This window comes from Perca fluviatilis, chromosome 20, assembly GCF_010015445.1.
Source record: "Perca fluviatilis chromosome 20, GENO_Pfluv_1.0, whole genome shotgun sequence".
NCBI classification, from domain to species: domain Eukaryota; kingdom Metazoa; phylum Chordata; class Actinopteri; order Perciformes; family Percidae; genus Perca; species Perca fluviatilis.
In genome coordinates this window covers 11,693,243-11,718,786 of record NC_053131.1, presented here as the reverse complement: position 1 = coordinate 11,718,786, position 25,544 = coordinate 11,693,243, and the positions used below count along the sequence as shown (strand labels likewise).

The following is a 25,544-nucleotide window of genomic DNA, read 5'->3' as shown; positions in this document are numbered from 1 at the left end:
AAGTGGCAAATTTATATTCTGCCATATTATAATTTCTATGTTTCTGGGCACATTGTTTAGTTTTCAACCTACTTGTGCCTTTGATTCAATACAAAAATATTCTGCTATTTATTTTAAATATATATACAATATTTTTTATTTTTAAATAAACTAACATGTTATTAAAATTGTTTGAAAAAAACCTGAATAAAGATGCTGTATATTTATTAACTTCCAACTATCTTAAAATGTATAATTATTTTTGTATTTGATTTTTTTAAAACGATGTAAAATATATCGTCAGCAGCTATTGAGTGAGCTTTATTGTCATAACTTATGTGACCTAACAACCGTATATTTTTCAATTGTTAAAGTTGTATTTAAAAAAAAAAAGAAAAAAAAAGACTGGCGCAGGTGCAGTACCGATTATACGCCACATGGTGGCAGTAGATTAATGGTGTTTTTACGGCTGCAGCGGCTGATTGTAAGTGCATCACATCTGTCACTGACAGGCACGACGCAGCAGGACGAATTAGGGGAAGTTTGACCGGTCTCTTTACACTTTTCATGAGGGAAAAAAAAAAAAAACATTTTGCTCCACATAGACTTGGTATATTTATCTTTGCGTTTCAGGTTAACCTCTCTCCTCACCTTTTCCCCACGTGAACTTACACAAGAAATGCCATTAATCGATGCTACATTGTCTGAAACATCCCCCTGACGCGTAAGAATTTGGGCTTCAAATCAGGGGCACTGCAGTGAGTGTGACCCGGTTTCAAGATGCAGTGAGGAAGAGGAGAAGAAGGGGGCATGATCAGTACAGACAGAGAGAGAAAGAGAGGGGGCAGGGAGAGAGAGAGAGAGACAGAGAGAGACTCAGTGCCACAGTAAATTCTCGGCAGAAGAGTCCAGGCTGGTTTCCTTGCTTAAGAGAAGACACAGACCCGCTATGTCCCGAATTGGCTGGTGCAGGTAGGTAAGTAATTCCACTTATTAGGTGCTTTGCAGACACCGTCTACTTAATATGACAGCGCTGTATTAGCCTGCTCTATTAATTAATCTTCATCCTTTAATTGGTATGCATGTGCATAGGTAGGTGACGATGTTGAAAATGTCCTGTAAATGACACCGTCTGTAGAGCAGCGACTGAACGCTTGAGTCAGCTGTGAGACGGTGAAAAGGATGATTCAAATAGAGCACGTCCCTGTGTCTTTAGGTGATGCTGTCAGGGGTAAAAGTTGAAGGAACAGTCGCAGGTTGATACAGATCGGTTTGAATGAATAAAATGCGCCGAGAGATGCAGGCAGCTGTCCGTGGTGCTGAAACTCCGAATGTTCCCCTGTTTCAGAGCTAACTTTTTATCTCTCAGATCTAACATTTAGTGTCCTTAAAGGTTGTCCTATATGATCGCTGCTGAGATCAATTGTTTTAGGCTCCACCCTGTAGGTCATTGCATACTTTATTGCAACAGGACTCCAGTAACTGCCTTTTTGCATGTTTTTGATGCAACCTTTACTGTATGTCTGTTTCCACAAACTTTTGTATGATTTGTGAGAGAGGACGAGGGAGGTATTAAGTCTTTTTAACAACAGTTAAAAAAGTCAAATTAGTGGACAATTATTTTCATTTTGGATTAATCTCAATGTTCTGACTCTTTGACTGATCCTGCCGTTTGTCAGAGGATAGTGAAAAATGAAAAAAGCTGAATGTGACATACTCGAATGACTTGTTTTGTTCAGCCAACAGTCCAGCACACAAAGCTATTCAGTTTACTATCATAGAATACAAAAGCATCAAATCTAGATCAAATTTGAGAAGCTGCAACTGGAGAATGTTTGTAAAAAAATAAATAAAAAAAGACTCAAATGATTAATCGATTATGAAAATAGGTGCTGATAGATTTTTTTCTTCTTTTTTTTTTTCAATCAACTGGCCTACTTAATTAATAGACTAATTGTTGAAGTTACATGTGTAAAAACAGTTATTAATGCTCCATGTCTTTTATACAGGGTGACAATGCTGAAGGAGAAGTAGCTGAGGTAATTTTCTATTTGATCCAAAGGTGGATTGATGGACCCCCATTATGGCAACGTGGAAGTGATTCTACATTCTTCCCCTGTGGCACAATGTTGAATATGATTTACCTGACTGCTGTGAGCATCTTGTACTTGCCTGTTTTACTGTTTGAGGCATTTGTGTTGTCTAATGGAAAGTATGAGAGGTCCGTGGTGCCGAGCTCTGCCTCTCGCCTGGTGGCGAGGATGGACGGGGATATTATAATCGGTGCCCTCTTCTCTGTTCACCACCAACCCTCCGCTGAGAAGGTGGCAGAGAGGAAATGTGGAGAAGTCCGTGAGCAGTACGGCATCCAAAGAGTGGAGGCCATGTTCCACGCCTTGGATCGGATTAACTCGGACCCAAACCTGTTGCCCAACATCACCCTGGGCTGTGAGATCAGGGACTCCTGCTGGCATTCCTCGGTGGCTCTGGAGCAGAGCATCGAGTTCATACGAGACTCTCTCATCTCCATCCGGGACGACAGGGACGGGTCCAGGTGGTGCATCGAGGGGGTGCCCTCCAGTCAGCCACCGACAACCAAGAAGCCCATAGCGGGGGTCATCGGGCCCGGCTCCAGCTCAGTCGCAATTCAAGTTCAAAACCTTCTGCAGCTGTTCAACATCCCGCAGATCGCCTATTCTGCAACCAGTATCGACCTCAGTGACAAGACATTATTTAAGTACTTCCTCAGAGTCGTGCCCTCAGACACTCTTCAGGCCAGGGCCCTCCTGGACATCGTCAAACGGTACAACTGGACTTATGTGTCTGCAGTGCACACAGAGGGTAAGACACATTTCTTTTAAAAGGGTACTCTGGTGATTTAGTATTGCACTTACATAAAGTTAGGAGACACCCAAGAGACAGATTAAAAAGAGAATTGTCAACATTGAAGCAGCAAAAGCAGCGACATCCTAACTTTTACTACAGTAGGCTACATCTCCCATGATGCAGTTTAATAGTCACATCCAGTTTGTAACACAGACTGCCTCCAGAACCGCTGAAGACATTATACAAATGTTTTCACAGGCGGAGTAAGGCTCCTTATGACAAGTAAACTGAACATCATGTGTAAAATCAGTGGACTGCCCCCTTTAATGCATCAACAGTCCTGTCTTTTGGTGTGTTTACCCCCCCCCCCCATTGTAGCACAGAGGCAGGACTTGTAACCATCTCTGCTGCACTGTTTTAATCAATGTTGTGTTTTGCTGCAATATGTAATGTAACTGTTGTTTTGTCTTGTGAATGACATTTTGTAGGCTGATGTTCTACCAGCAGGTGGCTGCAGACTGTTGGGCTCTCTTTTGTGAGGCTCATCTGCATATTAGTATAAATAGAATATCAATTTCAGACGAGGAAAGAGAAAATGGTGTTTTTCTGTGGAGTATGTAGAGTTCCTTTTTTGCAACAAAGTCCAAGACCAATTGCATATTACCAAGACACAAAATTCTTTTTTCTTTTCTTTTCTTCCTCAGTTTTGCCACGAGTCTTAGTTTGTTGCTCCCACAGGTGTCCGCTGCTCTTGCAACTTGAACTGAAGCAATTCATCGATTATTAGATCAACATTAAAATTGATTGGCAACTGTATTGATAACCGATTAACCGTTTGAGTAATTTTTCATGCAGAAATGACCAACAAAACCAGATTAATTGATAATGAAAATAATCACTAGTTCGAGCATGATATATGCATTTGATATGCATAGAAAGAAGTTGTTGTATTTTGTATTAACTAGTCCAGGCCCACAGACAAAAGGTCACTTTTTCACACATCCTTGTGTCTCGTTTGAAAAGACATACCTTTGCAATAAATTGCCACACATCTTTATTTTTATTTTCTTTAGATTTATTGAAAACTACAATATATAAGTATGTAGACGCTTATACATTATAATGTACAGAATGATTATACTAATTAAGATTCCACCCACAGTGTTGAGCAAGAGCAAGATGCATACCTGAAATACCCGTAAGGCAGCTGTTGCAATCTTGTGTATTTCCACTGAGAGAATTTGAGACAAGTAAGTGATAAGCTGATAAAATTCCAATCAAAACCTGGCAACCCTTCTTTGTTTACTGTGATCAAGATCTGTATGTGTTTTTGCCAATTCAGTGATTACATTTCTTTACATATCAGACCGATTTCAGCATAAAGCAAAAACACAAAAAGCTTTTTTAATGAAGGTGTAACCTAAGGGTGCTCCCTGGTCCTCCGATAATGCTGTTGAGGTTACTTTAACCCTGTATGCTCTAGTTGTACTGCGCTTGATTCCATTTAAAGGTCCCATGGCATGAAAATGTCACTTTATGAGGTTTTTTAACATTAATATGAGTTCCCCCAGCCTGCCTACAAGAAAGTGTCTGTACTTTGTCTTCCGTAGTGTTCTTCAGCTAGCGATCTCTGCTCTCTAGCTGGAAGCAACCTTCTCAAATTGCTGTCACCTACACCATTTTTGAAGGTTTCTTTTTTTTTTCCCCCTTTCACTTTTCTTGTTTTTTTTCCTTCAAGTTTTTCTAAAATCCCCACACCACTATCTATACACAATCTCAGTTACACAATTTGCTAAAACCTGCAACAATAGCAATACTTTAAAAACAAAATTGAATTTTCCTCTCAGGAAAGAAACACTACAGAAGTGTGCCACAGTAAACCAGAAGCTCACATAGGTTAATTCTCAGGGGGGTTCCCAAAATGGCATCCATGACAGCACCTCTCTTAAAAGGTCCCATGGCATGACAATTTCACTTTATGAGGTTTTTTAACATTAATATGCATTCCCCCAGCCTGCCTACAGTTCCCCAGTGGCTAGAAATGACGATAGGTGTAAACCGAGCCCTGGGTATCCTGCTCTGCCTTTGAGAAAATGAAAGCTCAGATGGGCCGATCTGGAATCTTCTCCTTATGAGGTCATAAGGAGCAAGGTTACCTCCCCTTTCTCTGCTTTGCCCGCCCAGAGAACTTGGCCCACCCATGAGAGAGAGACATCATGGCTTTCAAACCAGCAGTGGCAGTTGGTCAAGGCCACACCCCCACTCTCCACCTTGCCCCCCCCCTCTCTCCTCCTCAATAGGTACAGACACAGAAATGGCACATCCTAAGGAAAGCTCATTGTGGGACTGGCTCTAGTGGCTGTAATTCTACACCAAGGCTGAATTTCGGGAAAGAGACTTCAGATACAGTATTAGGGGACCACTAAGGTCTATATAAAAGAGACTTCAGATACAGTATTAGGGGACCACTAAGGTCTATATAAAAGAGACTTCAGATACAGTATTAGGGGACCACTAAGGTCTATATAAAAGAGACTTCAGATACAGTATTAGGGGACCACTAAGGTCTATCTAAAAGCATCCAAAGAGCACCATGTCATGGGACCTTTAAAGAAGTCTGGGGACACAACGGACCACTTGAATGCTAAAGGAAGAGCTGTTTTTTCTCAGTAAACTCTCCCTCAATACTTTGTTTAAAAAAGACCATATTCAACTTTTTTTTTAAAGATAATTTTTGGCGCATTTTAGGCCTTTATTTACATGCAGCAAAGGGCCACAGGTCGGAGTCGAACCCTGCACCGCTGCATCGAGGACTAAACCTCTATATATGGGCGCCCGCTCTACCAACTGAGCTGTCTGGGCACCATATTCAACATTTAAACAATTTGAAATCCTGAATACAGCGTGAACCACTGACTCTTTCTTTAATAAAACCACTCCTCTTGTCTTTCTCAGGTAACTACGGGGAGAGTGGGATGGAGGTGTTCAAAGAGCTCGCCTCACAGGACGGCATCTGCATCGCCCACTCCGACAAGATCTACAGCAACGCCGGGGAGAAGCACTTTGACAGGCTGCTGAGGAAGCTGCGTGAGCGTCTGCCTAAAGCCCGAGTTGTTGTCTGCTTCTGTGAAGGCATGACGGTCCGGGGGCTGCTCATGGCCATGAGACGGCTCGGAGTAGCCGGGGAGTTCCTCCTAATTGGCAGGTTTGTTAGCGGTTGTTTCCCCCAGGGGAGTTTTTGTTTTGTCTATCAGGGGGGGACTTTTGGAAGAAAAGTTTTCAAACAGGAATGGTGAGAGAAAAAAAAAACAAAAAAAGAATCTTTGCGTTAAGTTTACAGTGGCTTTGTGGAAGATTTGATTGGCCATGAAACTCAGTCTGCACAATAGGATCAGGAAAACTGCAACAGCTTTTTGCGCCACATGGATTAACGACATTTGTGTCGATAAAGAAGACCATTGTGGTTGTGTATCTCACTAGACAGAGGTTGCTCAGTTGTTATGGAGTAAGCTGTTTAAAGTGCCCATATTATGAAAAAAACACTTTTTCTGGGATTTGGGGTGTTCTTTTGTGTCTCTGGTGCTTCCACACACATACAAACTTTGAAAAAAATCCATCAACAATATGGTGGTGTTTTTTGAAAATTAAACCATGTAAACCTATTCTGGTAAAACCTTAAAATACAGTTATGAACCTGAAAATGAGCATAATATGGGCGCTTTAATGTTTTTCTGAGCACTTTAAGGACTTTTCATTGAAAGGCATTGAAAGTAAATTTTTGACCTTGGAAATAGCAGCTGACAAAACCATTTGACCGTAAGGTCCATTCAGTAGCTGTTCTAGAGCTTTGGATTGTCTTGTATGCATTCGTTATTATCCAGAAAAATGATTCTGTGAGGTAAATGTCCTGTAATATTCAGTTATGCTCTGGATGGTCATATGGAACTGAAATATTCTGTTTTCAGGTTTGTTAGATAGTTCAAACAAGACTTTTTTTTCAGGATGATGAAAATAGTTTTTTTAGTGCTTGTTTTTAAGTTTGCAGAGGGTTTAAAGTTTTTAAGAGAAATGAAAGTCCAACACAATAAGGATCAGGCAAATTGAAAGTTTAAGTAAGAAACTTTCACCGGACTTGTGATTGTGTCTATGGACTTTTTTTTTTCTTTCTCTTTTCTTTTGTAAAGTACAGTGAGCACTCCACGCCCCTCAGTGGGAAGGCTGAAAGGGAAAGAAAGTCAGAGCAACAAAAGGATTCAGTAAAGTGAGGCTTGTTAGTGAGGCTGCATGTAGCTTCAAACACGACACTGTCACAGACTTCTGGAGCGTCACCAGCATCGCAAAACAACAGTTCTCCTTTTGCCAGATGCAGACTACTGTTTGTTACTCGTTCTACAATTTTTTGAAATGTGTGCAGCAAAAGGATTTCATCTGAATTGACTTCAAATAAGAAAGCATAAGGTAGAACATCTATCCTGAGGGAAATTGTTGTGCAGCAGTTGCAGTACAAAGTAGGGAAGAGTGCCAATATAAAGAGAGCAACTATGAAAATATGAATAGGCAGATATTCTATAATGCACAATGCCAAAAATATTAACGAGGTGAACAGTAAGGATCATAAATTGCTCATATCTCAAGTTGCTTATAGCAATGCTTATACAGTTAGATATGGGGGGTTTGGTTTTTTTGTATCTCAAGAACTCAGGAGCTGTTAAAATCTTGACAAATTTGCCGATATATGTTTTGTTCTGACTATTTAATTGATTTTTAAAATCCTTGTCAAACCAAAATCTTGCAGACCTCTCAAACTATACAGGATCATGTAAACCTTCAGTTCCAAGGCCCCTGTTTGTGCCTCTCATGTATTAACATTACATTCCAGTCACAGAGCTAAATCTGTTTTTTGTTGTTGAAAAAAATAAAAACCCAGTGAGCCTCAAATACTCTTCTGACCATAGATGAGAAAATACTTCATCCCCTGCTTGGTGGTTGTGACAAATGTTTCCCATCTAGGATGGAAACAACAAGAACAATGACATACAGTATGTTCTTGCTTGATTTGTACAAAAATATGTTTTTGACCTTGGAATCCATTTAGTAGCTGTTCTGGAGCTTTCATTCGTACTGGATAAGGAATAATTATCAATTTTTCAGCTATTTGTGCCTCATGTATTGACTTTTATCGATTTGTGGCGATAATGAAGATAAATGTAGTTGACCAGACAATTTCACCACAAGGTCCATTTAGTAGCTGTTTTGGGGCTTTCAGTCGTATCACACGATCTTTCTCAGATGGAGTTAAGATTGCTTTTATTTTTCTGAGCACTTAAAAGACTTTTCGATTGAAAGTACATGTTATACCTTGATCTTACTACAAGGTCCATTTAGTAGCCTTTCTGGAGCTTTCAATTGTATTTAATTGTATGTTATATTCATTAAGGTTAGATCATTTATTTATATGCAGTGACAGTTCAAATTAATTTAATAATTGCATAATAGACATAATATTAATAATAATAGTAAAAAAAAAAAAGAAGTGAAATAGTAGATGAAAAAATGAGGGAATTCTGTGAGGGAATTCTGTGAGGGAAATACGGATGTTATAATAATTGTCTCCGCTCAGGAAGGATGGTATACACAAAGTTCATATGGAACCGAAGTATTCTCGTGGTCCTTCTGGGAGTAGATTTCCTCTGAAAGCAGAAGATGCTTTGAGTCAGGCAGTCGGTAATGAATAATGCATCTACGCAGCGAGCTCTCCCTCCCTCCCTCTCCCTGTCAGATCACAGGCAGGATGGGCTAATATGGGACAGCACCTCCAGCATAAGCCGGAGTATGAGGAGTAGTGAACATCAAAGCTCATATCAGCGCTCACACCACCAGACATTGCCTCTTTGTGGAGTCTCAGCTCACCTCAAGTCCTGTTAGGAGCAGTTGCAGCATCTGAAACCAGGCTGCGATGAAAGCTCGCTACGGTTCATTTACTGAGAGCGGCTCACTCATTTGTTGCTGCTTTTATTCACAAAGGTTGATGAGAAGGAGTAAAAAAAACAAAACAACCTTCTTCTCAACCCAAAAGATGAAATGCAGGCCTGCGTATGAAAAAAAGGGAGTTTAAACTTCCTCTCACCCCTTCCACTTGAATTTGCGCTGCTTGCTAAAGTCTCCAGGGAAGATAAAGAAGGCCGTGAGTTTGGTAGAGCACTGTGCGTGCGTGCGTGCGTGCGTGCGTGCGTGCGTGCGTGGTGTGTTTTCTGGGTCAAGGAGACAACTGAAAAAGGAAAATGTTTTTTAGAGCAACGCAGTAAGTGAACACATGCAGCCCTGTGTGCAATGGGCCATTGGAGAATGCCTGAGGTACTGGTCATCAACCATCCATCTTCTGCTGTGTGGAGGATGAAAAAAGAAAAACTGTGGCTGTTCTCACAGCCCAGCTCCCACACACATCTCAAACAACACACAACTCATTTTATCGACTCTCAAGTGAAATGATAAAAGAATATATCAGTTTTATCATCCCGTCCTTGACAACCATTTAACTCCTAATCTGTTTCATTGACATAAATACCCTCTACTAGTACTTTCAATAATGTCTGGCAGCAATGGATCCTTCCCCCCCAAAATTAAATGATTCATGATTGTGGGATACAAGATTTGTGTTATAAATCTGTACAGTACGTGCGCTCGTTGACGTCAGAACTGTAGGTTTTTGGCACTCCGAGTGTTGGACTGGAGGGAGTGTGATGCTGAGAAGCAGATGGCTAGGTACTGTTGATACTGTCACGCTGGACAGCCATTGTCAGTTCATTTTTGAAGTGCCAGCCAAGCCAAACGTGCTGTTGGCTTCGGTTTTTGGCCAAAATGTGGGTTTTTGAAGGCTGGTATTTATGTACTGTGGATGAATATTCAGTATCTTAGAATGAGTCTGTTTAAAACAAAGATTCATTGTTTTGCTTCAGATTTATTTTAGCCTGAAGCATAACTAGAACAGCATCATTTCTTTTAATACAAAAAGCGACTGTTTTAGGAGAATCTCAGTAGTTTCTTAGTGCAGTGTTACTCACCAGAGCTATTCAACAGACACACTCTGAGATAACTATGCCTTTAAATCACAAACAAATTACCACCACCACCCTGCTACTACACAGTCTACAGCCATAGCAGCTCTGTGAGGCTATGCACTTATTCACAGCGTCGCTTTGCGATAAACGCTAACATCGTCAGCATCATGTATGTGTCGTTGGCTCATGTTATACTGTATATCCCTTTACAACAAAATGTTAGATACATAAACAATGCTTAGGTGGTATAATCTGCGAGTCATGTTAACCTCATAGTGGCACTACATGAAAAGTCAAAGATATTGTTACGTCTGGGGACCATTAATATCTTTGCAAAGATTAATGGAAATTCATCCAATAGTTGAGATATTTCAGTCTGAACCAAAATGGATCTTTAAAAGATGCGAACGATTAATTCATTAGCAAAGTAAATAAGATCTCATCGCAGGTTTGACAGCGTTTTGCGTATAATTCATTTATTCGTATTGTCATGGTTTATCATACAGGACTGAACTGTCAATCAGCAAAAATATATCTTAATATAACCGGACTGTTGGCTTTTGTTTTGAAGTCATTATAGTTTTTGTGTTCATATGTTCCAGTTGTCATACCTTATGAGAATATTGCCATTCTGCACACGATGATTCACGTTTTGTGGCCAGAAAAGTGATTTGTAATATTTAATTACATCCAGTGTGTTGTTGTATTCTACAGAGTTGTTTTTGTGCCAAATCATCCTTGAAAGGATGTTATTTAAGATCCCTCCATATCCCCTGTTCTGTTCCTTCATTTCTTACTCATGCAAGTCACATTTATGCATCATGGACGTGATCCCACACTGCTTAGAAATACTCAAGCTGCATTTGCAACTCAAATGAAGGGAGTTCTTTTTTTGTTGATTCAAATCTGAAGTGTCAAACAAAAGCATTTGTCTCATCAGTATGATCTTTTGTGAGAGGATTCAATGCAGAATTGATTTCCAAATAGGCGAGCATGTATACTATAAATACTAACTATGGCCATCGGTGAGACACAGTCACACTTACAGTAAGAGTCTGTGTGCAGGGTGGGAGCTGGTTTCTCTCCAGGGCAGACTGTACTGCTACAGTACTGATCTGTGAATTCTCACCGGACTTGTGATTGTTTTTTTCTTCTTTCGGCAAGTACAGTGAGCACTCCACGCCCCTCAGCAGGAAGGCTGAAAGGGAAAAGAAAGTCAGAGCAACAAAAGGATTCAATAATTTAATTTTATTTTATTAGGATCCCCATTAGCTGATGCAGAACATCAGCTACTCTTCCTGGGGTCCACAAAGTAAAGTAAAGTGAGGCTTGTTAGTGAGGCTGCATGTAGCTTCAAACACGACACTGTCACAGACTTCTGGAGCGTCACCAGCATCGCAAAACAACAGTTCTCCTTTTGCCAGATGCAGACTACTGTTTGTTACTCATTCTACAATTTAAAGAATGTGTTTGAAGCAAATGGATTTTATATTATTTGACTTCAAATAAGAGCGGAGAGAGTGCAAATATAAAGCGAGCAACTATGAAAATATGAATTAACAGGTTTCCAAAATATACACAATGACAAAAATGCATACACCGTTAACTGATCATAAGTTGCTCATATCTCAAGTTGCTTATATCTATATATAGCTGGGTTTTGGTTTCTTGTTTCTGAAAACTTCAAACTTCTCAGGAACTGTAAAGAAATCTTACAAACTATGCAGTTCTATGTTTATTTTTCTGCCTATTTAATGGATTTTGAAAATATTTTCCAAATTCTTGCAGACCTCTTAGCTAATACATGAGCATGTTATCCTTCAGTTGCAAGAAGGATCCCAGTTTGTTCCTCTTATGTATAAGCATTACATTCAAGTCACAGTGCTAAACATCTGTTATTTTTAGAAGGAAAAATACCCAGTGATCTTTGAAAACCCCAGAAGGTAATTTTACAACACTTACCTATTTTCTTCTTTTTTTCCTCTCCAGAAACATCAAAGACACTTCCAACCATCTACAGTAGATGAGGAAATAGTTTTTTCCCTGTTTGATAAAAAGAGTGTTGTGACTCTAGTTTGCCATCCAGGATGGTGGAATGGATGGAGGACAATGACGTCATTCCTTGCTTGTTTTGTCCAAGAAAAATATACAAAAGCGTTATTTTTGAATGAAAATGTAAAAATACCACTAATGTAGAAAATTACAACTAATAATAATACTTTTTAAAGGTTGGTTCACATCATATAAATTAAGCAAGGACATAATACATAATATTTCCAAATACGATGGTTAGATAGGTCTTTGAGGGTTCTCGAAATTGCTTCAGAAGATGTTGTAAATCTGAATATTAGTCTGTATATATTGCTTTTACGTGCTGACTGTAATAAGTCTTTTTTTATGTTTCTATTTTTAAACTGTCCAGGGACAACAGATGAAAATTAGCCTGTTGAGCTAACTCTGGCTCATTTACAGTTACTTTTCTGTTGATTAAAGATGCAGTAGGTAAGACTTATAAAACTAACTTTCTGTCATATTTGCTGAAACTGACCCTATGTTCCAGTAGAACTACATGAAGCGGGGAATAAAAAAAATAAATAATCCACAGCTCCCTGTTCAGATGCACCAATCAGATCTCCAATAGAAAAAACAGATCTGCGCAGAATCGATCACAGGCGATCGCCGCCCGTTGCGTACGCCGGTTAGATTTGTGTCCGACTTGATCCCGACTTGCTCTGACGTCATGCACACGTGGGCAACGATAATCTCACGAGACCAAGGCGGCCGCAGTTCTGAGACGCAGGTAGCGCAGTTGCTTTTCACCAACTGCAAGAGCCAGGCGGACGCAGGCGGACCCAGGGCATGCTGGGAAACGCCGGTCTCTCAGCTGATCGAACAGCTGATTGGTTCAGAATTGACTCAACATGACGACGTTTTATATAAACTTTTCATTGATTTTGAATCGGAGGGATTTTAACTGCTATTTGTCTGATTTAAAGGCTTATTCTGTACAGAACACCTGTTGTGTGGCTGATAGTTACGTTTAGAAGTCAGAGAGACTAAATCTGATCAGGTTACGGATCATCTACAGTCTGTTGTTAATTAAAATCAGCAACAGATCGCATGTAGAGCATTCTGACAGCTACTCTTTCATAATAAAATCAACTGGAGACTGTGTAGGAGCTGATATATGGGTCTGATAACATTTTATTAAATCGGAATTCGGACCACAGTGTTTGTGTCACTTCCTGTTGAGCCTGAAGGCTGCTGTCAGCTGCTGGAATCAGCTGGAAAACTGTCCGATTTGAGAGCGGACTTTTGTCACCGCCCCCTGCTGCTGCCGCCTGCTCTCGTCTACTTTACAGGCGAGGCGCACTTCATCTTGAACGAGCCTTGTGTGTCAATCACTGCTCATGCACACACATTCATTCTCCCTGGTGGGGGGAGGGGCTTAGGAGACAGTTTTGGGCTTTAGCAGAAAGGGGGGGAGGGACTGAGAAGTTGTCGATGTTCAAATTCTTTGGCTAAGTCCTGGATCTTCACAATCCTACCTACGGCACCTTTAATGACCACTGTCCCTGACCAATAAACAAATAGATGAAATAAAATCAATGACCTTCTGGGGATTAAAGGTCATCCGTTTTTTTTTTTTTTTTTTTCAGAAATACAGATGTTTAGCCCTGTGCCTCAAATGTAATGTTAATGCATGATAGGCAGAACTCGGGGCAATTTGCGGTGTGTTCCTCTGTGCAGTGATGGCTGGGCCGACCGAGTCGAGGTGGTGGAGGGATACGAACAGGAGGCTGTGGGCGGCATCACAGTGAAGCTGCAGTCTAAAGAGGTCTCCTCCTTCGATGACTACTTCCTGAAGCTCAAGCTCAGCACCAACACCCGCAACCCGTGGTTCCCCGAGTTCTGGCAGTACCGCTTCCAGTGCCGCCTTCCCGGACACCCGCTAGAGAACCTGAATTATGCACGAAACTGCACAGGTAGCTAAACAATTCGTCAGGCAACTGTAATGTTTTCCTGGTTTACATTGTTATGCCAGTGTGCACATCAGCTTGTCTTTTTCAGCTGTTGTGATGTGTGCAATGCCCAGAGGACGATGCCGAAAGGCCCCGTAAACTGGAACACATTCTTTAATTATGAAAAAGACTGCCAGAGGGTACAATTCTCTCTGTGTCAACCCAATAACACATTTTTTTCATATTGTTCATTTCGGTGACACGTGGATTTGCAGAGGATGATGATCTAGGTAAATTTTAAATCCTTTTCTTTTACAAAGGAACACAATTAATGCATTAGCCTAAGTTCTTGGTTTCTCAAAAAAATGCTCAACAAGCATGTTTCCAAAACATATTTTTTACATACTGCCCTTACATATTTCTTTTACACATCTATCTACAGAATATATATTTACGTTTTCAATCCCAATTTACCAGGTTAAGATTATTGCTGCTGTTTAATCCAGTATTTCTAAAATCCTTTTAATTCTTTCAAATTCATCATATTGATAAACGTAAATATAAAATGATGCATGCAGCAAAAAAAACAACATTTTTATACTTTTTAGTTAATAGCTCTCAAGGTTCTTCAAGTGACGTTGTTTTTACCATTGCACCTCACTTTCTTCAGTTGTTTTAAACTTTTATTCCTTTGCACATTATTTATGAGAATGGAGTTCTCTTCTTTATTATTCTCATACGCCAAGCTTTTCTTCATTCCTACAAAGCGTCATATTTTAATAGCAGTTATTACACTATTTATGTATGCCTCATACGTGGAGATAGAGCTATTTTTTGCTGTTCTGTCACTTCTATGGTTTTTACAATATTATTTATATTTCTTTGGTGTAGAACTCCAAGACGGTGAGTGAATCCCTCTGAATGGAACCATAAAGCTCCTCACTTTGGCAATATACATAGAGGTTGACTGATATTAAGGTTTTATTACATGATGTGATCATTTCAGTAGTCAGCTCATATTCTCATTTCTCTCTAAACGTACTATTAATCTCAGTTAACCTCTAATATATCAAGCTATTGGGATGTTTCTATTTGTTTTTCCAGTGAGAGCCCAACATTTGGTCTGCTCTCACGTTCTGCTCTCACACCCTTTTGTGGCCTTAAGTCGTACAAAACAGCCCAATAACATTTGAGTGAGATGGTAACTGGCTGATCAGGCTTAAGTTGCATGTAGCCACAGATCTCGTGAAGCCACCTTGCAACAGATAACACGTATTAACAGAGCCATTGTAGTTTGTAGTTGTATTCATATCTGGACGGAGAGGGTTGAGTTGTCTTGCGGCGGCCGTGTAGCAGGAGGCCCTCTGCTTGCATGCTGACATTGTGACATCATTGCATCATGACTGAAGCTCACACAGCTCAGTGAGTGAGGCGAGCGTCAAAGCCAAGGAGCTGTTAAACTAGGTCATCACCCACGGTTCCCGTCGGCCACTCACCCAGCTGCTACACAACAGAATTTACTGGTTATGTGTTGGTTTGCACAGGCAGTCAATTTCCCAGCAGTCCTCGTTTAGGATCATGACTTGATTTAAGACTGGTGGTGAGAAAAACATGGATGATGCTCAAAAGCTTGTCAGCCTCATGTGTCACACCGTTGTTTTGTGCAGTGTGTGAATCTTGTCTTACACGGAGTAGGATAAATGTAGCAACTGACAATATGTATGACTAATGATGTAACTAGAAAAGAGAGTGAATATCTTTGCCCACCCTGCACAATCATTGAAACAAGTCATTTTAAATAAACTTACAATAAAATACAATATACAAGATTTTAGAAAAAGATTCCATACTTCTGCCTCAACTCATGAGAAATTTAAGAAATCCATAAAACATAATCAATCAGCAATCAACCTTTATTTATATATTTATATAGCCCTTTACAGCAACCAGCAGGTATCCAAATTCCTTTACATCAAGGTCCAAGAATACAACCTAACAGACAATCAGAAAAGAATAAAACAAAACCTACAGTAAAATTAGAAAAGAATAAAACAAAACCTACAGTAAAATCAGAAAAGAATAAAACCGAACATACATTAAAATCAGAAAAGGTTACATAAAAGCAGGAAAAAGAAAGTATTAAAAGCCATTCTAAATAAATACATTTTGAAGTTAGATTTAATAAGAACAATTTATGTAATAGTGCCAATGTCAGGGGGTAACCTGTTCCAAAGTCTCTTCTTGACTTGGTACCAAAAACTATTATAAAACAGGTTTTTAAAGATTCTTCAAACAAACAAACAAAGCCTGTCAATTTATTATTTCAAATTATTTTAACCCTATAACTTCTAGAAATGCAAACAAAAGGTAATTCAACTTAGAGCTGTCAAATGAAATACCACTACTTTTTTAAATACTGTCACTAACCTATACCAGCAATGAAGACTGCTCATAGTGTAACAATAATTTTGCTAATAATGGAGTTTCACTCGCTTGAATCAAATGTTGGGTTCACATTAAAGTATTATTACATCATCAAAGAGTAGATTAAATCATAGTCATAATGGCCACCTAATATTTATTTCCTACTAGGGTAAAATTCAGTTACAAGCTGTATCATTTTCCATCAGATATTACATAACCAGTTGCTACATCACACTCCACTTCATTTCCATAAAATATGAAACGGGGATTTTTGGAACAGATGCAGGTGACAGATACTGTAGAGTAAAGTGACAACAGCAGTGTATCACATCATTTTCAGTCTAGACCACGTTTCATAAGCTATGGTAATTTACTAGCATAGGGTACTCATGTAAAAATATGATTTACCAGTGTGATCCTTTTTGTGTGAATGACTAAACTGATGATTGTACAGGGGTTCAAGGGCAGATAGTTGGTGGAAAGAAAGATTTAGCTTGTTCCCTTCTTTCCAAGTGCTGATTTTTACAAGAGTTGTTTGTGCTCTGGCAAAAGATGCTTTTCACACCAAAGGATGCTACAATAAAACGATCATCTTCAACTCCAGGAGCTGCCAAACATACGTACCTGACCACAACATATTGAATGCATGGTGCAGCTCTTTGTAATAACCCTAAGTTGACATCTTACTTTATCACAAAGCAACTAAAAAAAAACCTGCTTACTCTGCTTCTAGCTTGCATTACACTGAACTGATAGGGTGTGTTTGAACATCACACACTGTTTGTCTCATTCACTCATCGCGTTTGTCTGAGGAAAAACGATATCAACAGAAAGACAACAGATCCTAAACACGCCAGAACAGTTGGTTCATTTTTCTGCTTGAGGAGACACAATCTCAGTGTCACAGTATTTTAGACCAACTCTAATTGAATCCGGACTCATGAGTGTAGAAATGGATAGTCTTGCCATGGTAACAAGGTTTCTTTGAAGCCATTTTCTAAAGGCTTCCAGTTCTTTGAAAGCCTGTATTCGGCGAAATACTTTTTACAAGAATGCATCTGTGAGCACTGAGCACCCTATCACTCCTTTGTAATATGTTACATCACGCTAGACACACCTGTACAGAAACTTCAAAATGATTCCTACAGCATAACACATAACATGCTACTGCTTGCAGCAATGAAGCCCCTCCTGTAAGGCTTTCCCTTTAAATATCTGTCCTGGAGATGAACTCTTACCGTTGTCTCGTGTGTGGCTGGGCAGGTTATGAAAGTCTGGAGGACAACTACGTTCAAGACAGCAAGATGGGCTTCGTCATCAATGCCATCTACGCCATGGCCCACGGGCTGCAAGACATGCACACTGTTCTCTGCCCTGGGCATGTGGGGCTCTGTGAAAACATGAAGCCTGTCGATGGCAGCCACTTACTGGACTTTCTGCTCAAGACCTCCTTCACAGGTGTTTCTGGAGAGGACATTTGGTTTGATGAGAATGGCGACTCACCCGGGAGGTAAAACACACGTCCCTTCCATTCTTCTAGAAATACTCAGTAGTGGAAGATGTACTCAGATGGTTTATTGATGGTTAAAAAATAGCATTACCACATTATAGAAAAACTCTGCTACAAGTAAGTCATGCATTTCAAATTTGACTTAGTACAAAAATATTAGCATCAAAATATACCAAAAGTAAAAGTGCTCATTTTGCAGAATAATGTGTATTATAATATTGGATTATGATTATTGATGCATTAATGTACATCATTTTAGTGTTGTAGTTTGTTAATATGGGGCTCTTTTTTTTCTTTTCTTTTTTAAGTTTATTTATAGATATTTTCTATATAATACTTTACTGGGTAGCTTCTGAATTCACCTCCTTACTATGATAATGTATTTGATAATTATGTTTTGTATTATGAATTTTAATCTGGAAAGTAACTAAAGGCCAAGTATAAAGTACCTCAAAATTGTACAGTACTTGAGTAAATGTACCTGTTACTTCCCATCACTGGAAACAATTCTTCAAATGCTTTGCTTCACCAGAGGTGTTTTTACTCTACTGTAATTAAAGCAGCATTAAGTGACCTACAACCATTTTTAATTACATTATTTTAGTGGACGTTTTCAGTTAGTCATATCAGGGTACATTTACATATGCAGAATAACGTCCCTACTGTAATGAGAAAAGCAATTGCCTGGCCACTTTAATGATTCATGCACTAAAGACTCCCATTAATCCTGCTAAAGTTACTGAAGTTGTTTAGAACATACGTAATAGTTGCTTGTTTTCAGCTTCTTTCATCCGTGAGCAAGTTAAAATTACATCGTCAGGTGAGGTTGAGAGTGTTTTGAAGTTCCAGTGGGGAGTTTTTATTGCAAACCAGAGAGTAAGAGATATAAAAGACAAATTAGCACCTGGCGAAATAATCCCTGAGCCACATTGATTGAGAATCTGACAGGCCCCCTGCTGATACAATGTGCTGTTTTTCTAAGTGGCAGTAAAACTCATGTTATTTCCCCATCAAGAATTGATTCAACATCGGTAAAACCTTCTTGAAATTGTGTCTCCGTCTAACTCGTGACTTTTTACCCACTATCAGGTACGAGATTAAGAACTTCCAGCAAGTGGAGCCTGGTGTTTATGACTACATCAACATTGGCTCCTGGCATGAGGGTCTTCTCAGTCTGGATGATGAACTGATGCATATGAACCGCAGTGACGTGGTCCGCTCTGTCTGCAGTGAGCCCTGCTCCAAAGGAGAGATCAAGGTAGGGGACAAATCCCTTAGATACTGTCCTGCTTATAGGACATATTGTCACTGCACAGGTTACCTCTGTCTTTGCTTTGGTTTCACTGTTCTTCCAATATTTGGACTACAACTCATTGTAACATAATGTCTAGTAAGCCATCAAGTCTGCAGTTGTACACAATAATTGGTCATCAATAAAGGTTTTAATCAAGTCAGAAGCCGTTATGAGATTTTGGTCCAGATTATTATTTATTATGAATGGTTTGTAACTATAATGATCTGTCTTTAGTTTTTCTGTGTTAAAATCAAATATTTAAATATCTGCAGTAAACAGTGGGACTCCTTTTTACACTGAAACAAACTCAGGGTAGAGATGGGTACTCGTAGGAAAGTATTTTGACTTTTCTCTACATGTTTTGTCGTCCAGGTGATCAGGAAGGGAGAAGTGAGCTGCTGCTGGATCTGCACTGATTGTAAGGACAACGAGATCGTCCAGGACGAGTTCACATGTAAGGCCTGTGAGCTGGGCTGGTGGCCAGATGAAGAACTGGAAGGTAGGTTTGACCTGATAGGAACACTGTACAAGGGCTGGCACAGGACTTCGCTGGTTTTCCTTTAGAGGAGTAGTTTGACAGTTTGGGAAATGTGCTTTTTTCCCTGAGAGTTAGATGAAGAGATTAATACCTTCATATCTGTTCGTTAAATATAAAGCTACAGGCAGCCACTTAGCTTAGCTTAGCATAGTGACTGGAAACAGGTGGAAACAGCTAGCCTGGCTCTGTCTAAATGTAACAAAAACTGCCTACCAGCAGACGGAAGTGTAAAAACAATTTATGGTTTTGTAGGGGGTTATGTGTAACTTCCTAGAGTCTCCACTGGTTGATAGGCAACCTCACAATGGTCACAAGACTTCATGTCTCTGGTCATCAACCAAGAAATGGTTCCGCCCGTAAAATCACAAGTTGCTGTTTTGTTTAGTTTTTGTACGAATTAAACAAATGAGATATAGCATGTTCATTTGTGCGCTTTAGAGGTGCTGAAAATCAGACTTAAGTCTTGGATAGAGCTAGGTTAGCTGTTTCCCATTTCTATGCTATACTAAGCTAAGCTAATCGTCTGCTGGCTGTAGCTGCATTTTGGGAAACTTATTCTCCAAAATGTCGAACTGATGTTTTAAATCATCAAAATTGAAATTCTCTGCCATATTCTTCCAGGACAGTAAGCCCCACTGATTAGAACATACGATTTTGCTGTTCTGCAATTTTTGCATGTAAATTGAGATGAATTTAGGTTACTTCAGTTGCCACAGGCCACAGGAGTTCCTGTTGCATGATTGGTGCTTTCAGAGACAAGAGGAGATTCTTTAGTCTTATTAGAGGTTCTGTAGAAAGTTAAGTTCCTCCAAGCTTTTCCTCCCATCTCCTTGCCACCTGTGCTATTTCGTAAACCCGTTCTGTCCTATTTCCATTGCTTTCCCATGACACCTGAGAGCCATTCATCATCCTCACCATTTTATCCGACAGCAGCCCTACTTCACTTACCACTCTTCTGGCCCACTTTCAAAGGCCTTCTGTGCTGTTCAAAGACAAGACACTTTCTTAATCGGATCATCCTGCCTCCATGCTTTTGCATTATTATTTTTTACCGCAAGACCTTTAGGGACACATAAATGAGAAAATGTGGGATGACTTACAAATTATTCTTGTCAGCTTTCTAACCCTAACCTTCCTGTCCCCAATAAATAAATAAAACTACATAATTTAGATATTCAAAGTGTGATCTCAACATGGAGCAGAAGGCAGATCTTATATGGATCCATGAGAAACGCAGTGATTTACTTTGTCCTGCTGCATTGGCCCCCTCCTCCACTGGCTGTGGCCCAGCCTGGCCATGGCGGAGGTAGAAAAGGGTTTATTTATAGTTGAGCTAAAAACCTAGTTTAAGACTTACTGTATTTTCTCAGGCTAAAATGTATTTGAATCATTTTGAATGTGTCCCTACTATAAAGCCTTAACAATTTGAAACTCATTTCATTCTTCTCACTCTTCATTTCATTCTTCTCACAATTACTTTTTATTTAGGTGTTGTATTCTCTAGATATCCAAAAAAATCTAACCACCAAACTGATGCTGATATGCTTAAAGTTTTATGAGCTGCTTTTAGTGTAGTATTTTGGCTGTGGATTTATATTGTCATGTTTTTATCTTTTTCAGGCTGTGAGCAAATTCCTCTGCGCTACCTGGAGTGGAGCAATCCAGAGTCCATTATCCAGGTGGTTTTTGCTTGTCTGGGCATCCTGGTCACATCATTCGTTGCCTTCATCTTTGTCTTATATCGTGACACGCCTGTGGTCAAATCCTCCAGCCGTGAGCTCTGCTACATCATCCTCGCAGGGATCTTCTTGGGCTATCTGTGTCCCTTCACCCTTATCGCCCGTCCCACCGTGGCCTCCTGCTACCTCCAGAGGCTGCTTGTTGGACTCTCAGCTGCCATGTGCTACTCCGCCCTGGTAACCAAAACCAACCGCATTGCCCGTATTCTGGCGGGCAGCAAGAAGAAGATTTGCACCAGGAAACCGAGATTCATGAGTGCTTGGGCTCAAGTGGTCATTGCCTCCATCCTGATCAGTGTCCAGCTCACCTTGGAGATTACCCTCATCATCTTGGAGCCTCCTGAACCCATCAAATCCTACCCCAGCATCAAAGAAGTTTTCCTCATCTGCAACACCAGCAACGTGGGTGTCGTGGCCCCTCTCGGCTACAACGGCTTGCTCATCATGAGCTGCACCTATTATGCCTTCAAGACCCGCAACGTTCCTGCAAATTTCAACGAAGCCAAATACATCGCCTTCACCATGTACACCACGTGTATAATATGGCTGGCGTTCGTGCCAATCTACTTTGGCAGCAACTACAAGATTATCACCACGTCTTTCTCTGTAAGCCTCAGTGTGACTGTAGCTTTGGGCTGTATGTTCACCCCAAAGATGTACATCATCATTGCCAAACCGGAGCGCAACGTGCGCAGCGCGTTCACCACCTCTGACGCTGTGCGCATGCACGTCGGCGATGGCAAAATTGCCTGCCGAAGCAACAGCCTGCTCAACATGTTCAAGAGGAAGAAGAACACTGGAAACGGAAGGTAGGTTCATTAATTGAGTCTGTGAGTCCTGCTCCTGAGGCACCTCAGGGATGCTGGTTTTACTGTAATTCCCTCTCATAGGGAGCCTGATGTCTTACTGTATTTACTTTCTTAGGGACACCTGTTGTAAAGTGTGACGGATATAGGTCAGTGCTCAATTCACACAGCTGTTTGAACCTTTGAACTGATGGTAAAATTAAAACAAGCATCTCTGTGTGCTAAGGGATGACAAGTGGGATCACAAATACAGACTACAGGTTTCCTGCAGGGTTCACCAAATCAAATCTAAGAACTTCAGACCTTTTTAATACCACATAGAATCCAATGTGATGCCTGTTTTTACAGTCATACCAGCCAAAGTTTGAAAGTGTGATCAAAAACCAGTGGGGACAATATGGCCTAGAATTATTTATATCCTTCTTTTTTAGTACTTTCCAGCAATTTATTACAGTCATTCCCAATGATATAAATAATGTGACCTGATCCCAGATAAGCGGGATAGAATGGATGGATGTATGGAGAGATTACATGAAAAATGATTCATTCATAAGTTGTTGCTAAAAATCAAAACTTGCCCAATATGGGTCGATGAGCTTCCTAGCTTTTAAAGATTTTTCAAAAACCTGCAGATAACCTGGAATACTACGTACAACAAATATTTTTCTTTTTCTTTTTAGACCACAAGATCATTCTTTCTTACATGAACCATAAATGCTGTTTTTGTCTCCACTTTTGTGGGTTCCTGTGAAGTAACAGCCATCTTTATTCTGTTCATAGTTCTAATGGAAAGTCTGTGTCATGGTCTGAACCAGGTGCAAGACATCCTCCAAAAGGGGATCACACGTGGCACAGACTGTCAGTGCACGTGAAGAGACAGGAAGCAGGTTCCAATCAGATGGCTGTCATCAAACCCTTAACTAATACCTACCAAAGCCGAGGCCTGGACTTCTCAGACCTCAGCACTAAGACTTTGTACAATGTGGCTGAGGAGGACGAGAGTGACCCGATCATTTACAATCCCCCCATCACTCCCCCAATGGTGACCCACAGACACATTCCTGCCTGTGGGCTTATAAAAGACGTGGAGGAGGTGAAGCTCTATAAACCTCAGCATCTGCAGCCAAATTGCATTATCCCCCAACACGTCGTCATGGAGCACCTACAGGGGAATGTGACGGTTGGTAAATTCAACAGTGACACCCCTGATCCTAATGATATGATTAGCATGCCCGAGGCGGTGAGCGGCGGCATGCCCGTATACCACCAGGCCCACCTGATCCAGCAGGAGCAGGTCCTGCCTCTGCACATGGACCTGTTTGATGAGGAGCCCTCCCCCCCTTTAGAGGACGAGGAGATGGAGAATGAGCAGTTTGGCCTTCTCCAAGGCTACATGTACAACAACGCCCAGATTCATGACGAGGACGTTGTTGAGGTCAAATTAGCCCTGGAAAACTCTCTGGCTCTAATGCCTCCGTCCCCTTTCCGAGATTGCGCTGCTCCTCCAGTGAGCCCCTACCCCAATTCGCCGGTGTCCGAGTCGATTTTGTGCAGTCCTACCAATGTGACATATGCCTCCGTCATCCTCAAAGACTTCAAGCAAAGCTCCTCAACTCTTTGAGGGTGCACACTAAATATTTCAAGTTTGTAATGACTTGTGCTGTATATGATGATATATAAGGAAGAAGTCATTCTGTGGTCTGACAAGTCATTTTTCACTCTATAATTGATAGCTGTTACATGATAAGGGTGAACAAGGCGCAACATTTTAAAATTCTTTTAGATGTCTAAAATAGTGAAAAAGTTTGCCTCTTACAAACAGATATTTATATGCTAATATAAGCTTTTAGGATAAAATACATTTTGTGCTTAACAATAAGACAAGCAACTAAGATTGTCTATGTATGTACATTTATTACTATGAACAAATTTATTTGAGAAACTTTAGGTGACATAACAAGCAGATGATTTTACAGATTTTAAACCGGGCAACTTAATGGGGAATATAGTTTGTATGTAAAATCGGATTTGTCAATAGTATTTTTAGAAAGTATGTTTTGTGTTACGCATTGTGACTATTCTGTTTTATTAAGTACAAAAGAAAGTGAAAAGTTTAAAGGAATAGTTCGCAATTGGGAAAATACACTTATTGCTTTCTTGAAGAGTGTTTGATGAGATGAGATTTCCCTCGAACATCTGTCCGCTAAATATAAAGCTACAGTCATTAGCTAAGTTTAGCATAAAGACTGGAAAAGGGGAAACGGCTGCCTTTTCTCAGCAAGAGGTGTACGAATAACACGCTAATATCTAATTATCCCAACACATTTTTTGTTTTTCGCGTGTCATTTCACGCCATATGTCTCTACTGACTTGTGACGTAGTATGAAGAGCGAGATGGGTCAAACAAACAGAACTTTCACCCACGAGACCGATGTTCGTGTCCTGTGTGAAACCAAAAGTCAACAACCAAAAAGTTCAGAATAAGAACAACGTTAACCACATGTTTAAAACTGTTTTCCCGTTTCCAGTCTTCATGCTAAGCTATGCTAACTACTGATGGTAGCTTCATATAAGGTGTACAATACATGAGAGTGGTATCAATCTTGTTATGACATAACATTTTGGCAAGAAAGCACATTTCCCAAACTGTCCAATTTTTGCTTTAAGCTGGTAGAGCAGAATAAAAATGTTCTTCTTTGACGAAATTTTAAATGTCGACATGATTTCTTGTTGGAAAAAAACAAGCAATTATCTGTGAATTTTTTTTTTTGATACGGTATGCCAAGCAAGTGCACCGAATGTAGCAGAGAACAAGTTCAAGTGCCACATTTTCACTAAGATTTTGTTCTTTTCTTTTGTACATTTATCTCATTTCTATGGTCTTGAAATGAAAGTTAAAACTACCGTAGTTTAAAATTTGTATTTTTTTATAATTAGACATCTGATTTCATAACTACATAGATTTATGTATAAAATAAACAACATACATATGTTTTGTGAATGTATGAATTGTGAATCATATTTTGATATTCAGACGATATCTATATGCATTACAGTATTAAAAAAACGAATTAGCTGTGTATGCCTGTGTGTTTGGTTATGTACAGCCAATCTATTTCCTAAGTATTAAGAGCCTATCAAAACCGTATAATGTGATGAAGTGCTTCTGTTACCATTAATAATATTCTGAATGAGCTACCTGCAGCCTGATATATACACACAGTATTTAAACTAAGTCTGCCAGTTTGAACAAATATGTAGGCTACTGTAGAGCATTTAAAAGAAAACTTGTTCGATTGGAGTAAATTAAATATTTTTTATGCTTTTGTCTCCTGTTTTTCATGGTGAAACATTAGCTGACTGTAGTATTGGCCTTTCCTACTCCAGCACCATGTTTTAAATCAAAGG

The 25,544-nt window shown here is 39.9% G+C and overlaps 1 protein-coding gene across 1 annotated transcript; it reads left to right on the top strand.

The window, feature by feature from the left end:
• The first annotated feature begins 554 nt into the window (after positions 1 to 554).
• On the top strand, positions 555 to 23,775 carry grm1b (glutamate receptor, metabotropic 1b). Its single transcript, XM_039786933.1, is given in 10 exon segments — positions 555 to 826; positions 829 to 955; positions 2,042 to 2,820; positions 5,761 to 6,010; positions 13,614 to 13,849; positions 17,513 to 17,759; positions 18,849 to 19,017; positions 19,426 to 19,552; positions 21,212 to 22,139; positions 22,917 to 23,775. Coding segments are annotated over 10 exon segments (3,741 nt in total). The 5' UTR covers positions 555 to 789; the 3' UTR covers positions 23,758 to 23,775.
• Positions 23,776 to 25,544: the final 1,769 nt, after the last annotated feature.